The sequence below is a fragment of the Triticum urartu genome, chromosome 5A, assembly GCF_056163025.1.
Source record: "Triticum urartu cultivar PI428250 chromosome 5A, HENAU_Tu73, whole genome shotgun sequence".
Lineage (NCBI taxonomy): Eukaryota > Viridiplantae > Streptophyta > Magnoliopsida > Poales > Poaceae > Triticum > Triticum urartu.
This window is the reverse complement of record NC_141877.1, coordinates 601734156-601751537: the sequence shown is the minus strand read 5'-3', so window position 1 is coordinate 601751537 and position 17382 is coordinate 601734156. Positions and strand designations below refer to the sequence as shown.

Genomic DNA, 17382 nt, shown 5'->3' with positions numbered 1-17382 from the left:
ATTAAAACCAAAGTGCATACATAGTTCTCATCTAACAACATATAGCTCTCCAGAGCATCTAATTAATTAAACCATGCATTGAAACTATGTAAAACATTTCAATGCGAAAACAAATGCGATCATAATCGCAACCAAGGTAACAATTGATCCAACGGCATAATGATACCAAGCCTCGGTATGAATGGCATATTTTCTAATATTTCTAATTTTCAAGCGCATTGCATCCATCTTGATCTTGTGATCATCGACGACATCCGCAACATGCAACTCCAATATCATCTTCTCCTCCTCAATTTTTTTATTTTTTCCTTCAACAAATTGTTTTCTTCTTCAACTAAATTTAACCTCTCGACAATAGGGTCGGTTGGCATTTCCGATTCACATACATCCTAGATAAATAAAATCTATGTCACGTTGGTCGGCATAATTTTCATAAACAATAAATGAACCAATAGTTATGAAGATAATATACATACCAAATCCGAATCATAGACAGGACGAGGGCCGACGGGGGCGGATACCAAAACCATCGCACTATATAAGATGCAATAATAAATGTAAGAAAATGATACAAGTATCTATCTAAACAGACAAGTAAGAATATTTTTCCTTTCAGAAAGAAGATAAGAACAAGAGGCTCACCACGGTGGTGTCGGTGATGAGATCAGCGCGGGTGATCGACGGCGGTGAAGACGGGGACGGGGCGTGACGGACCGCTAAATCTAGACAAATCTCGAGGAAAATGAAGCTTGGAGGTCGAGCTTCGAGAGGAGAAAGTTTAAATAGTGTGGCTCGGGCATTCCATCGAACACCTCATGTGCATAGGAGGTGAGCTAGAGCACCACAAACCCCTCCCCTCGCCGGCCAGAGAAAAACAGAGCACTGGAGTGCTCTGCTCGCGGGCGAGGGTATATATAGGCACCTCATTGGTCCCGGTTTGTGGCAAGAACCGGGACTAAAGGGGAGCCTTTGGTCCCGGTTCAGGCCACCAACCGGGACCAATGGTGGTGGGCCAGGAGCGAGGCCCATTGGTCCCGGTTCGTCCCACCAACCGGGACCAAAAGGTCCAGACGAACTGGGACCAATGGCCCACGTGGCCCGACCGGCCCCCTGGGCTCACGAACCGGGACCAATGCCCACATTAGTCCCGGTTCTACACTGAACCGGGACTAATGGGCTGAGCCGGCCTGGACCATAGCCCTGTTTTCTACTAGTGAACGTGTAGATTGTCCGGAGTGCGACGCGAGCTATTGTCAGGAGTGTGACTTTCTGAACCAGAACCAAGGCAAGTTACATGTTGATCATCCTTTACCTATTGTTTTCTATGCATGTAGTTATATCACACTATGAATATATGCATGTATAGGAATACTATATTATTTTTGCTATGCTGATGAGCTATCTTCCCGTCTTTGCAAATCATGGTAGTGGTAGGTTGCTATGCTTTGTAGACGGGGGTGGTTCGTGTATTCATTGAGTTTATGTGAGGATTATATACATTTAACAAATTGAGTAGTAACTCAGGATTTAACTCACCTCTGGGTGGAAGTGGTATTGCTTGGTGTTGAGGGAAGGCATCATGGGGTCTTGCACCTTTTCTAAGGCCATGCGCTCATGAGAGTGCACCCTAAGTGGAATGCCGCCCAGGTTCAAAAAGATCAGACAGACTTAGTGACTAGTAGCTTCCATGTGCGGCCACTGGCTATATGGGCTCTGGCTTAGTTGATCAGTTGTTGGAACCCTGGCCCAGACAGTGTCGACAGATGTAGCATATGTAGGTGGGATGTGGTCGTCAGGTGGTCAAGGGAACCTCTTCTGAAAGACTTCGTCTCAATCTTCGGATTGGGTCCAGTGGGTAAAGCGTACTAAACTCTGTAGAGTATTAAAACTAATCATGATTAGTCGTGCCCCCGGTTATGGGTAACTTTGAGCCACTATGCCATTACAGTTGTTGGATGATCTTGATAGATGTGACACTTAATAAATTTGTTTGCAACTTAATAAAGGGTAGGTTGGAGTTGATTTTGCCAACTCAACCTTGTGCATTTAATTGTAGTAATAAAAGAACTATATAAAATTTTTGACTATTAGGTAGTTATGAGGACAAAATCAGCTTTCCGCAAAATAAACCCTCAAGCCTTTCTTTGTTGTACTATGCATATACATGTAGGTCTGCTTTATTATTACTCCTGTGTAACTTGCCAATACATTCCAAGTATTGACCTATATGGCTGCAACATCTCATGTTGCAGGATATTCTGACGAAGAGTAAGGTACCGTTAGGGTCGCGAGTCTGCACTCAGCATCGCCAATGGGCTATGATGGGACTCATCGTTATTTTCTGCTACTTTCCGTTGTTTGATTGAATAAAGCTAGCCAAGTGCTATGCAGATCGTTTTATTTTATATATTCTGGATCATACGATGTAATAAATGATGCACTTGCTATTCTGGTATTCATCTATACTATGTGTGCTAGCGAGTTCGATCCAGGGACTAGCACGGTAAGCACAGAGACTCAAATCCTTCGAGGTTTGGTCGTTACAAAAATCTACGAAAAAAAACCAGCAAAGGTGGGAGGAGGTACCAAAAAACCATGAAAGGTGGGACGAAAAAAAACCTGGAAGCGAGACTACCAACTGCTCCATTAGGAGTAGAGATGAAGAACACGACGAATTGCGTAAAAATTGCCAATGTGGTCCTGTTGCACAAGCAATAAAAGGAAAACATGCCCTTTAGATACTAAAACATGAAAAAGAATGTAAACGATATGACTATTACTCCCTCCGTTTCTAAATATAAGTCTTTTTAGAGATTTCAACATGTGACTACATAGGAAGCAAAATGAGTGAATCTATACTCTAAAATATGTCTACATGCATCTGTATGTTGTAGTCCATTTTAAATGTCTAAAAAGACTTATATTTAGAAACTGAGGGATTACATGAGAAATAAAGTCTATTTAGTGTAAAAAAACATGAAAAAGAATGCATGAAAACCAACTAAAAAACTGAGAAAATCTTTACAAATAAAAGCGTCACAACAAATATAGAAATTCATAGAAAAAATAGCTGACAAAAAACATAAAAATTGCCATGGTCCAACAAAAAAATAAACTTGCCATGCTAGAATTTTTTTTGCCATGGTTTTAATTAAATTTTGAAATTGTTCAAAAAGTAAATTGCCATGGTCACAACAATTTGCCACTGTCCATACAATAAAAATGCCATGGGACACAGACTCCACCACGGTTGGCGATAATTTAGACTAGCTTAATAAAGGCTTGCCCGCTTTTGTTTAGTCAAAATATGCAAAAAAAATGTAATGAATTTGGTCTGGTTTAAACAAAAATTATCCGGTTTGCATAAAAACCATATGGTTTATTCAAATTTACTTTGAAATGTATGAAGACATGGTTGGATGGTCGGCTCCTGTATCAGTCCTCGGACAAATACAGTGTCAGTTTTAAGGGTCGGTGTTGGAGATGCCCTAAGCTCCCTTCATTTATTGATTTAGCAACTAAATGTTTCAATGCATTGGTGAGTTTTCTTCATTTGAGTGTTTTGACTAGGTTCCCGTGCTTGCCATTATTTCTTGTCATGCGGAGACCACTCAAAAGAGATCAAGGTTGAGCATATCCATTGAGGAGGACAACAAGGTGGAATATGAGACCAACAATAGACCAAAAGGGAACAAAATTGCAAAAGAGAGAAAGAAGAGAAATGCATACGGTGGCACATACAAAGAAGATCTTGTGCCCATTATTGAGGCCAAGAAAGGTGCTAGCAGCCGAGCGCAAAGAAGAGAAGATGGCGAGGTGGAATGAGCTCAAGATGTTGGAGGATGAGAAATGGAAGGCCAAGTTGGCGGCCGAAGAGAGAAATTTGATGGCAGAGGAGCGTAGACTTGCACTTGAGGAGGAGAGGATCCATAATGCCAAGAAAGCCGAAAATCGCGCTATCATGTCCACAATGGATGAAACCACAAGAAAGTATTGGGAGCTCACTCGTGGGGAGATCTTGCCAGAAGCGGAAGGCTGTCTTCGGAATGGCTGTCATGACGGTGGTGGCAGCCGAGAGGATGGTGGTGGTGGTGATGGTGGTGGCGGCCAAGAGAATGGTGGTGGTGATGGTGGACGAGAGGATGATGGTGGTGGCGGTGATGATTTCTTTGACGAGGACTTCGTTTGAGTTCATGCATTGCCATTGGTTGGCTTGATCCACAACATACACAAGTTATGTTTGTGGTGATTTTGGATCAAACTTTGTGTTTGAAATAATGCCTTTTGATTGCACTACGCATGTTTTAATTTGAAAATCGCAATGATGAAAGTATATGCTTGTTAACGGTTATGTTATGGATGTTTTAATTTGAATGTTTTTATGATATATATTGTGTAGTGTTTAAGGTTCATACGGCTATGACACAAAACCTATACAAACTTCTTTTTTACTTTACTAAGTTTAGGGGCTCGGTTAGGTGCGGCCATCTATGAAGGAGTAAATGTTTACTCTATTAACTTTACTCGGCCGGGTCCTCCTCTATTTTTTAGGAGATCGGTTAGAGTCTTAGCATCTGTACACTATGAAGCACCAGAAATAACCTTATATTCGGATGTATGATGGTAACATCTGTCTGTATAAATAATCTTCTTTTCCACATGAAGGCAATACAAAATTGTTGGTAAGATATTCTTGTAAAAGATACTACTACTATAGTAATCACCTTGCAATAAGGAGTACTTTGACATCAAAATGAATGTTAGTAAGATGGTTTTCACTTGAGATTAAACATATCCGTGAGAAAGAAAAAAAAATATGTCTCATGCCTCGAGACATATCATAAAGTAAACATACCTCGAGACTAAAAAAAACTACTACTTTTTCTAATTCAATTACTTGGTACTGTGAGGAGCGTAATCCCACTTCAGGAGCATAGACAGAGGACATGGTATAGAGAGGGAGCGCGAGGATGTGGTATCCGAGGAGCGTAGACTTGCACTTGAGGAGGCAGAGTACATGGCTTTCGCTTGAGAATTAAACACATCCAGGAGACAGAAAAAACATACTTCACATACCTCGAGACAGATCCTAAAAATAAACATACCTCGAGACAAAATTAAAGAAACTACTAGTTCTACTTCAATTTCACACTCACAAACATTTGAATTACTTCGTGCACGGTAAAATGAGAAGTAGCCTCTTTAACTATAACAAACAATTTGGACGATTCTTTCAGCTTTGCGCGGAAGTTGGTGTGCATGCGTCGCGACATATATACCATCTCATTTAGCTCTTGAGCTTGAGCACTGCTGCATCGTCAACATGGTACTCACACATGTTGCTGGAGCTCCGCTTGCAGTAAATGCCGGCGAGGTTGAGGGAGACCTTCTCGGTTTGCAGGTCGATCCTGTAGAGCATGCGATGGTAGAAGTGGAAAAGCAAGCTGCCGCTCTCCCCTAACTCTGAGAAGCACTCCAGCGCCACCCTGTCTCCCTTCTCCCGCGACGGCAGCCGGCCCTTTCGCTCCAACGTGATGTTCCACAAGTCGAAGGACTTGTGGCGCGTCTACCTCGCCGGCTTCTCCGCCTGATGGTCGTCCAGCGTCCATAGAGATATGGTGACATTTGCCACCACGGCTAGGGTCAGCCGCCGCGTCCCATTCACCGTCATCGATGCCAGGAGGATGTCCTCGGTGTTGAAGTTGTCGCCGCGACCTCGTGTTTCTGGAACTTTGATCGGGAAGTTTATCGGCGTCGGCTGCCGCTGTCCGTCGAGAGGGAGCGCGAGGACGTGGTAACCGAGGCACTTGGACTCGGACTTGCAGAGCCAGTACGCGACGCCGTCGAGGACGAGCGGCGAAGGCCGGACGAACCTGCTCGGGGCGCCCAGGGGCAGGTTGGCATACGTGGCCACGACGCCATCCCACTTGCCCTTCGCCGACGAGAAGGTCTGGATCTGGAGCATCCCGGCGTCCGCCAGTTCAAGATTCAGAATCTGTAGGCTGAAGCTCGTGCCGCCGTGAGCCAACAGCACAAAAGACTCGTCCCAGATGGACGGGTGCGGCAGAGAGACGTGTTACCCGGTGACAGGATTGCACACGACGAGGTCTGAAGGCGGCGGCGAGTGGCCGGGCAAGACGACTGCGGACGGCGATGGACGGCGGCGGAGGGCGACGAAGCCGCCATGCGACGCCACGGGCTCGTAGCCCTCGAGTTCGCTTTCACGATCCTCAAGGAACGCGCATGCGGCTTCGAAGGCGACGCGCGTACCGGCGACGTGCGCCTGTGTCTTGAGCAGTTCGACGCTGCCGCTCGAGAATCCGTAAAGGACGCCGAGGATGTGTTTGGGAGGGACACCCGATTCTTGTGCCACCATGGTGACCGCGTCCGCCGTCCGTTCTTCTCTCGCGCGTTGTTCGCGGGGTGTTCTTCCTCGAGTTTGCGCGTTTTTTGGCTCGATCACAACTTACAGGTCGAATCACAATCTATGCCCTAATCGCAGGAGTTGTATATATTATGCTCCGCATGATCGGTAATCAACTCGGTCGGGCGGCTTTCCGAATTCATATTGGCGTGAACTACCCGCAGGCCGAAATATTGAGGGGCCGTGTTCAAGTGTAACTATCAGCCCAACTATAATTACGATACGTGGCCCAACCAACATCAACAGCCACGGCCCAGCAGGCATACGTACGTTTTTCTTTTGCCGGGAGCAGGCATATGTACGTAGCTTCAAAGATGACTGCTTGGATCCGGCGCCTAAAAAAAAAGCAAAAAAAAGACTGCTTGGATCCAGGAAGACGCGACTTACTTTCCAAGATTTTTGGTCTTACCATATTATCTCTTGGCACCTGGCCCTTGGATTCTTCCCTTTCGCTCTACAACTTGCAGCCATCCATTAACAAGCGCCAAGTCAACGGTGTAAAGGTAGGCAAAACGGCCGGGGCAAGAAGAGCCCTAGACTCTTTTCACTTCAAAGCATTCATGACCGCTCATTCATGCATTTATTTTTTTCCGATGCATTTAGTGCATGATCAAAATCCTGGTTTGGATATAAAGTATTCGAGCATATCCAGATATTATGGCGCAGGGAAACCTTGAAATTGCAAAATCTAAAGCTAAAGGTATATCTCTACTAAAGAGGAGTATGTATTCCCCGGCAAAAAAAAGGAGTTTGTACGGCGTTCGTTTCATCTCGCAGATCGCATGATTACAACCATCGCAGACTTTCTCATCATCATTTTTTTTCCCAAATGATTCACCCGTTCGGTTTAGCCGATTCTTTTTTTCTTTTTGTCCTTACCTAAACAACCTTCACAACTTACCTCTGCCTTGCCGTCATTCCTCTTTTTCGCCTCCTCCAACTGTCGCCGCTACACTCCTCCCTCACCCTTGCCAATGACGACCACCTGCCGCACGACCCGTCGTGGCTCTCCTCGGTGCGCATCTTCTCGCCGCCATACCCCCGCCCTTGACGCTTCTAGACCACCTTCATACACCTCTTCCTCCCTCCACATGGCCGCATCGGCCATTTATGAGCTCAAGCGCCTCATCATGGAGGCATCCCTTTACCTTCTCCTTACAAGCTTCGGCTTCACCGGGTCGTGTCATCATCGTCTTGGCCCTCTAGGGGTGGCACGATAGTGGGTTACCAAGGCTGCGACGCGCGTACTGGCTCATGGCGACACCAGTGTCGGAATCATGGTATTTCGTCATCATCATGGACTCGAGTTTCATCAACATGTACGTCATATGAGATGAGGGAGGTAGATCGCGAGAGATGGGAAGGCAGAGAATGGCACTCGGGGGAGATGGAGCGGTAGCGAGATTGGACGAGCTCGCCAGCGGAGTACGTAGGCAAGAGGGGGGCTTCAATTCCTTGTGTGTGTGTGTGTGTGTGTGTGTGTGCATGAGTTGGGATTATTTCCGGCGTCGGTGGTAAACATGCATGGATCAAAGCGTTACTTTTTCAAAAGGGGAGAAAAAAATGGAAGGAGAGGGAGGGATACATGGTGGGAGAGGTGGAAACCCTGGAAGCGAGGCTGGGAGAATGGGGTTGTCATGAACAAAACTTTATATTACAATCAAGTGGGTATTACTTTTTTGGCGGGGAAACTCCCGATTTATTCATCAAACATCATGGCAGTAAAAAAAATGCGAGAAGTAACAAATATTACGTCATTGTTCGTAGACCATCTACGACGACTACAAGCACTGGAGCAAGCCGAAGGTGCATTGTCATCATCACCCTTCACTCACTGGAGGTGGGCAAACTTTTTTTGTAATAGGAAGTCGGAGTTGTCGTACTAAGGCTCCACACGATCAGCGCACCAGAAAAACAACCGCCACCAATAAAGAGAATCATAGATTGGAAGGATCCGACCTATAGAGACATGAGCACAGATGAACGGAGACTGGATCCATGCAGATCCACCGAAGACAAACACTGACCGAATCATGCGATATCTGTCGGAGATACACATCCACATGCCATCTGATGACGCGAGGTGTGTCGCTGGGACTGGGGCAAGGTGGGAACAACCTTCTTCCTTCTTCAGGGTGCTGCCGCCACCTCGACTTCCTAAACAGGACACGAACCCTAAATGCAGTAGAAAAACACCTAAAAACAAAGCATGAGCCCTCCCGCCGGCATGGATCGGGTTCCACCGCGTCTTCATAGCCCTAAGGCCACATGAGACGAGGGAAATAGATGACAACGTCGACGAGAGGTGTGGCCCTAAATGCCTGGGAGCCTTTCTTTCTTTCTTTCTTTCTTAGGAAGTAAGAAAACAATTCATCCAATGAATATCATTCATATGTTGGTCATATATATTTACTGAATTTCGAGATGCGCATTTGTGCGTGCACAACTTCCATATCTTGAAATTATGAATATTAAGAGGTGCAAGCCTTTCTCTTCTACTTCCTCTGTAAACAAATATAAGATCATTTAGATCACTACCACACATGTTAATTTTAAATGGCTAGGAAGTACAAGTGAAAGATTCTATTTTGAATTGGTTCCTTTATTGCACAGTTCGACCACAATTTCTAAATAATGATTAGAATGATACTCGAAGATATGAACGTTCTCCAAGGTTAGATTAAGTCTCTTCTACAACTTGCAACTGCAGTAATGTTTTTCAATAAAATTCTAATATGTATACTAGAAACTAAAAGAGGACTTAACCAAGTAATGATATATTTGTGTCCCCGAGATAGTTATCAAGTTCTAGCGCATGGGTTGAGGACTGCATTTGGCACCATCTTCGCCTGGGTTGTCTTTGACCCCATCCTATCACCGAGCTCCTCTCAATGAACTCACCCTACAACTTTCTATTGAACCACCACGAGGAGGCCACCATGGAGTCGAAGCAGGTTGTTGTCCAAGTCAACACTCACCTGTGACTCCTCCACCTATTTTCTGGAATTCCGTGGCAACGCACGGGTGTTTAGCTAGTGTAATGGTAAAGTATAAATTGTTGAGCCTTGAGTAGTGGATAGTGGTTAGTGCTAGCCTTTACCCTATAGGCTGTGGAATAAGCAACATGACTAACCACACTAGATTTGTCAGGATGGTGTGGTGTAAGAATTTCATCTCCATTTTTTGCTGGAAGAACTCCCGTGGACAAAAAAATTGGTATGGCTCTTTTTGTGGGGATTTTTGGAATTGGGTAAAAACAAACAAAATTACACTAGAAATTTTGGGGGGGGGGGGGACTCCAATATGTGAATCAACATATGCTCTGATCTAAGATGTTGTAGGGTGAAACCCTAGTTCATGATCTTTTCACACTTGGAGGAGTAAAAGGGAGCAAATCAAGAGAAGAACACAAGATGAACACTCAAATAGACAAGATCCAATCACACATATGCTAAATCCACATACACATAGAGGGATACAAGGATCCAAATCCAACACAAGAGGGCACAAGAGGAACTAGTTCATCCCAATCCTTTGAAGAAATTGAGGTCTTGATATCCTTATATAGAGGATCTTCCATAGATGGGGTCTTGAATCCACTAGGGATCTTCTCCTAGGAGGTCTTGGGGCTGGGGGTAAGGAGCAAAACTCTACTAAATATCTAATATCTTTGCCTACCCTCGAAATGGAGAGGAGGAGGTCTATTTATAGAGCTAGGGGCGAAAGGGTAAGCGAGGGGAGGTTACAAGGCACTTGGGCTTGATGCTGTGCGCAAGCAATAGATGTCTGGCCCGACACGAGACGCCAGATGTCCGGCGTGGAGGGCCGGTCACTTCTCTCCCCTGGATAGCCAGAGCCGGATTTTCGGGCTGGCGCCGGATGTCCGGCTGTTTGACGGGTGCCGGATGTCCGGCAGCTGTAGTGTCGCCTCGCGTCCATTCTTCTGTGGCCTTCCTCTGTTTGGTGGCGCCGGATGTCTGGCCACTGTAGCTCCACAGCAACTCCACTTGAGGCACCCCTTGCTCCCCTTCCGTGTGGACTTGTCCTAGCTTCGAGCATCTCCATTGTTCCTGAGCATATGTAGTGTCTTTGCATTAGGTAGCAACCATGTCTCGAATGAATGGAAAGGGGAAGCATTTTGAAGCGGGTTCACTTTGTGTCCAATGGCACATGCTCGAGCTCTCGTCATATGTCCAGTTGGGGCTGAGGGAGTAGTTCTAGTGTACATGGGGTGACCGTAGGATGCTTTGCATCACCTGAATTCAGGAAATATTGCACATTCATTTTAGACGTGTTTTAATTATTTCACACGCACTAGATTTTAGACACATATTACAATTGTTTCATAAAAAAGAACGCCTTTGTAATTACGTAACTCAATTTGAAAAAAATACTAAACATGCATTTTAAGCAGATGATAATGATTTCGTACAGATTTTAACAATTTTGTAATTATTTTGCTATACAAAAAATGACAAAATGGTGATTTTCTAAAAACTGAATAATACATGTACTGTTCATCTTTCCAAAATCATGATTTTTTTTTCATTTTTGTGCAACTCACATGGTTATTTATTTCAGCATCAAAATATACATGTTTTTAATATACATCCATATAGACATGCTGAATTTTTAAACTTCAAAATACTATTTTGTCACTATCCAAAATATAGAGCTCACTGGAGCTAGTCATCGGAAGTGACTTTTTGATTGAGCCCCCCCTCATATTTAGGGTCACACTTTGACCATAAAAAATTACGGTGAGAATCCTCTTTCAAATACAAACTCAATATTTTGCCAAAAAAAAAAACAAACTCAGTACTCTACTTTATGTAGGACATAAATTATAATTTATTTGTTATATAGATGATCAAAGCTTAACCTAATATACAAGGGACCCTAGTAAACCTGGACAAAGGAATTACACCACGGCATTGTGTTTCCTTTTTTTTAGCATAAAAGTAGTTTTATTCTGATACTACAGTGTTACAATCGAGTGGCCAAAAGATCCTCAATACAAGGGAAACCTTGGTTGAGCCACACCGTCGTGACACATTCCCTACAACTATTTTGTGCGCGCCGAACCTTCTGAGGAATAAACCCCCTGTCGGAACACAACGCCTTTATCTCCATGATGAGATGCCCATAAGCAGAGCGGGAGAGAGGTTCACCGGAGAACACTGCTAAAGCCTCTAAGGAATCAGATTGTACAACGACTGGAAAGTCCGTATGTGGAATAGCAAGAGTCATACCTTACATGAAAATATGACCTCCAGCGCTTCGTTGCAATTAAAGATATAGCAATAGGCTGAAAATATGACCGATCGAATAATCTTCTCTTCTCAGTGTCATGCCTGCCGCAGCTATACTTGTGAGAGTAACCAAGGGACTTCAAATAGCTATAAAAGAATTCTACTGTAGCCACAACTGGAGGGCCGTCTCTTTGCCATGACTGGCACAAGTCATTCCGAATCGAAGCTGCCAAATGCGCGATCAACATAATCACCATGTCCCGCACGGTTGCTGTGCAATTCATTAGAAGATTCAGCAGCGAATCATTCCCACTGTCCACTGACAGACTGACAGAACATCACGGGGCAAGGGCCATACGGCACGCATGTGCTCTCAAATATTCCAAGCATGGCTGCAGGAAACCAATGCATGGGATGAACTTTCATCCTCGACACCGCACAGTGTACGGGTACCCGCGTGTAGCCAGGTGCAGGTTCCTGTGTCGTAGGGCCTTCTAAAATGTATAGTCTTCTCCGTGCACGGCGTGTGCGCCGCAATGGTCGATTTTACTGATCATCCTGACGAAAATATGGGTCGTAGCGCTCGTGCATGCGTCTCGCCATTGCTTAACGTGATTAGACCGATCGAGCTAGCAGGCAGGCAAGATTCGGGAACAATCGTCTGTGTCCATACTGGACGCGCGAAGCCGTTTTCTGTTACTTGAAGCCATGCATTGCATGCAAGGCCACGCTTGAATTTAACACGCACGAATTAGTTACATGGTCGTCACTGCAAGCAAGTTGGCTATCTCTTTTGGGAAATAGTAGCGAGGAAGGTCTCATCTCATCCCTTGTGATGTGCAATCTTCACTGTTACTACTCAAGAGCTGCAGCATGCGAGCATGCCAGAGAGAGAGAGAGAGAGAGAGAGAGTTGCTTCCGGTTTCTGCCTCGCTCGTTATCGCTCTTCACCGTTACTCTTCCCATACCGTGATAACGACTCGACTATATCCATCTCGACGTCGACGGCCGCCGCCAGAATTTCCCTTTAAATACCGCAGCGCACCGTGATCCATTCCCTCACTCACACAGCAGATCAATCCGGCGAACATCTGTCTTCACAGCTCTCACTCCCACTCGCGTAAGATGGCAAGCACTCAGGTATGTTACAACTGCAGCGCACGGTCGATCGAGTAACACCATGAGTCCAGTTAGCTCATTTTGCATGGTGCACTTTGTGTGCTGCTTGTTTCAGGACGTGAACATGGACGGCAGCCTCGCCCGCTACGCACCGTTCGGCTCGAGCACGACAATGCTGTCCGTGCACAACGAGGAGGAGACGGGCATCACTGTCGCCGTGGGTGGCAACGAGCCCAGCGGCCGGTACATCCTGGTGGCGGGGCGCGCCGACGAGAAGGACGGCGTACGCCTGCCGATCCCGGTGGGCGTCCTGAAGTCTGGGATCACGTACCGCGTGGCCGGGTGGATCAGCCTGGGCGAAGCGCAGGGGACGAGCCACCCGGTGCGCATCCACCTTGACGTGGACGATAATGGCAACGAGACCCTGGTGGAGTGCGGCGCGGTGTGCGCCCAGGAGGGCGCGTGGACGGAGATCATGGGCGCCTTCCGCCTCAGGACGGAGCCACGCAGCGCCGCGGTTTACGTCCACGGCGCCCCCGCCGGCGTCGACATCAAGGTCATGGATGTCCGCGTCTTCCCGGTGGATCACAAGGCGCGCTTCAGGCAGCTCAAGGACAAGACTGACAAGGTGAGCATGCATCCACGTAACCACCTGCATGCATGCATACTTTTTTTTTGGCATGGACGTGCATGCATCATACGAGCTCCGTTGATGCAGGCGCGCAAGAGGGACGTGATTCTGAAGCTGGGAAGGCAGACCGGAGCGGCGGCGTCCGTGCGCGTGGTGCAGTTGGACAACGCCTTCCCCTTCGGGTCATGCATCAACACGTCCGTCATCCAGAAGCCGGCCTTCCTCGACTTCTTCACCAACCACTTCGACTGGGCCGTCTTCGAGAACGAGCTCAAGTGGTACCACACCGAGGCGCAGCAGGGCCAGCTCAACTACGCCGACGCCGACGCGCTCCTCGCCTTCTGCGACCGCCTCGGCAAGAGCGTCCGCGGCCACTGCGTCTTCTGGTCCGTCGACGGCGACGTGCAGCAGTGGGTCAAGAACCTCAACAAGGACCAGCTCAGGTCCGCCATGCAGAGCCGCCTCCAGGGCCTCGTCTCCCGCTACGCCGGCAAGTTCCCGCACTACGACGTCAACAACGAGATGCTGCACGGCCGCTTCTTCCGCGACCGCCTCGGCGAGGAGGACATCCCGGCGTATATGTTCAAGGAGGTGGCGCGGCTGGACCCGGAGCCCGCGCTCTTCGTCAACGACTACAACGTGGAGCGTGCCAACGACCCCAACGCCACGCCGGAGAAGTACGCCGAGCAGGTGGTGTGGCTGCAGAGCTGCGGCGCCGTGGTGGGCGGCATCGGCCTGCAGGGCCACGTGCAGAACCCGGTCGGGGAGGTCATCTGCGCCGCGATCGACAGGCTCGCCAAGACCGGCGTGCCCATCTGGTTCACCGAGCTGGACGTGCCCGAGTACGACGTCAGCCTCCGCGCCAAGGACCTGGAGGTGGTGCTCCGGGAGGCCTACGCGCACCCGGCGGTGGAGGGCGTCGTCTTCTGGGGCTTCATGCAGGGCACCATGTGGCGCGAGAACTCCTGGCTCGTCGACGCCGACGGCACCGTCAACGAGGCCGGCCAGATGTTCCTCAACCTCCAGAGGGAGTGGAAGACGGACGCGCGCGGGAGCGTCGACGGCGACGGGGACTTCAAGTTCAGGGGCTTCTACGGCAGGTACGTCGTGGAGGTCACCACGGCGACGGGGAAGCAGATGCTCAAGACCTTCACCGTGGAGAAAGGGGACAACGACACACCTCTCCTCGTGGATTTGGCCGATGCCTGAGTGCCTCACGGTGAATCTATATCTAAGATATACTGCTATTTATACCGATATATATAATTACATGCATGCATTTGCGTACAACGGTCGTCATACGCTGCAGTTGTGATTGAAAGGACGACACGTCAAGGAATAAGGTCGTACAGTATAATTTTTCGCATTTCTAAGGTAACGGGTATTGTATTTTGTAAGAGAAGTGTAAGGTACTGTACTCCTAAATCTAATGAAGATGATTAAAGCAAAAGGCCTATTATTGGTCTTATATTATTATATATCACTTTAGCTACATGTAAGTTGCCTGAATTTTTACATCATAAATGTCATTCCGTGGCAAAAATGATAATTTTTCATTTCACTTTTGTCACTCTTAGCTTTTGACATGTATCACAATTGCCACTCTAATTTTTTTGCTTTTGCCACGGAATGGAAAAAGTGATATATTGTCAAAAGCTAAGAGTGGCAAAAGTGAAATGTCAAATCCTAGAGTGGCATAAGCAAACTGGGCAAAACCTAGAGTGGCAAAAACAAAGTTTTCCCATATTATATGTTCCTTTTTTGCATATTACTAAACGTGCAATTTCAGTGCAAACTTGTGTGTAAATTTTTCCCCTCTTTTTCTTTCTTCTTAAAGGGGTTCATTATTCGCTACAAAACTTCATTTTTTTGCTTTAGTTTTAGTTTTTTTTCTTCTTAAAGGGTTTCATTCTTCCATAGAAAACTTCATTATTTTGATTTTGTTTTTCTTTTTATTTTACTTTATTCTCTTTCTTTAAGGGCAATGACAATATCATTTCACTATTATATGCTTATTCTTGCATATTATAAAAATGCAATTTATGTGTAAACTATGTGCAAATTTTGTTATTTTTTCATTTTATTCTCTTAAAGGGGAATATAATGCCACTAATTAGTTATTTTTATACAACTTGTTGCGAAAATTGCAACATTATATGTTCCTTTTTTTTGCATAGTACTAAAAGTGCAATTTAATTAAGTACAAACTTGTGTGCAAGTTTTTTTTTCTCTTTTCATTTTTTCTTAAAGGGGTTCATTATTCCCTAGAAAACTTCATTATTTTGCTTTTTTCATTTTGTTTCTTTTTGAAGGGTTTCATTCTTCCGTAGAAAACTTCATTATTTTGATTTTGATTTTTTTATTTCATTTTTTCTTTAAGGGCAATAACAATATAATTTCACTATTATATGGTTATTCTTGCATATTTATAAAAAGTGCAATTTATGTGTAAACTATGTGCAAATTTTGTCATTTTTTATTTTCTTCTTCTTAAAGGGGAATACTAATGCCACTAATTCATTATTTCTTAAACTTCTTTTATTTCATTTCTGTGTGTGTAAGTATATACATGCAAGTAATATACAATATGTGTGTAAATATGTGTATTACCGAAAGTGTGATTCGAATTTATGCTGTGTGCATGTTTTTTTTTTCATTTTTTCTTATATTCTTAAAAGGCAATACCAATGCTGCTAGTGTATTCTTGCTTATAAAAATTCGTTATTTTAATTTTATTATTTTTTATATCTTATATAATTACTGATGTTCGGCTTGTGTACGTGAGCAACTGAGCTTGCACGCATGCAGCCCGGGTCCGTGGTGGGATTGTGTTCGTGAGCATGCACGCATGCAGCCTGGGTCCTGTGGCGGGATTGTGTGAGCATGCATGCATACGGGTTGTGTACGTGAGCCCGGCAGTAAAACAAGTGACTGACCCTAATTTTGGTCAGGCGACTTACCCAAAAACAACATTCAGTCAACTTGCACATAGTCAATCCCATTATCTATATCTATATCTATATCTATACTCCTATATAGTGTACCAGTATAGATGCATATGAACCGTTGGATCTTTTAAATCTGATGGCTGATATCAAATTTGCTCAGTTATGGAGCTACGTGCACATACATCAACCGTCCGATTAAGCAATCTAGCGGCCCAAAGTGCAGGGATTCGCGGTGCTGCCTACCACTGTCGTGCTCTCCCTACTGTCACGGCGCAGTACTCATTGTCAGAAAATAAAAGCAACGAGACTATACTCTAGAGTGTTCTTTCACACTCCAGATTAGGACCATTCCACTCACTGATACGTGGGTCACAAGGGCTTAGCTCACGTGAGGTGTTGTTCTGTATGTAGCTTTTCCATCCGTTTCAATGCACTCTTCCAAAGATGTGAACGTAGGGCCGTAAGGGCCACAATTGTATAGGTCAGTGATTAGTACACATGTACGTGACATCTCTATTCCTAATGTCTCAGTTAGTAGTTTTCGCGGTTAATTTTCGTCTCATCTTCTTTGGGATTTTTTTCGTCCTTCCTCCCACCTCCCAATCCCCCGTAGTAACGATCCCACCTTCCAGTTTCGTCGATTTTTTTCGTCGGTTTTTTATTCGCCCCTCTCCCATTGGGCGGACAAACACAACGTTTATTTGGTAACACAATGAATTCACATATAGTGATTGATTTCTTCTTTGGTAACCCAACTAACGAATGGTAATCAATCTTCAAATACCAAAACCAAACGCACAAGGCAACAATCAATTCACGTACCAAAACCATTCGTTACCAGGTTCCACCGATCAATACACAATCCCTCTGATTTTTTGTTGCGTTGCTCGCTCCTCCCCCGAGTCCCTCCCAAGGAAGGAAATCAACGAGCAATCCCTCCTTCCAAGTGAAGCATGTGTTGACCAAGGAAATAAATTGGCTGGCAATCCCCTTTGATCCGATCGATTA

The 17382-nt window shown here is 45.6% G+C and overlaps 1 protein-coding gene across 1 annotated transcript; it reads left to right on the top strand.

Annotated features, from left to right (window-relative positions):
- Positions 1-12752: 12752 nt before the first annotated feature.
- Positions 12753-14904, top strand: LOC125532075 (endo-1,4-beta-xylanase 1-like). The gene is made up of 3 exons (XM_087524801.1): positions 12753-12816; positions 12911-13423; positions 13514-14904. Exons 1-3 carry the CDS (start codon positions 12802-12804, stop codon positions 14633-14635), a joined length of 1650 nt encoding a protein of 549 aa, XP_087380927.1. The 5' UTR covers positions 12753-12801; the 3' UTR covers positions 14636-14904.
- The last annotated feature ends 2478 nt before the right edge of the window (positions 14905-17382 follow it).

Coding starts and splice junctions, on each gene's coding strand:
- LOC125532075 (XM_087524801.1), top strand. Junction 13,424..13,513: donor TCAAGGACAAGACTGACAAG/GTGAGCATGCAT, acceptor CCGTTGATGCAG/GCGCGCAAGAGGGACGTGAT.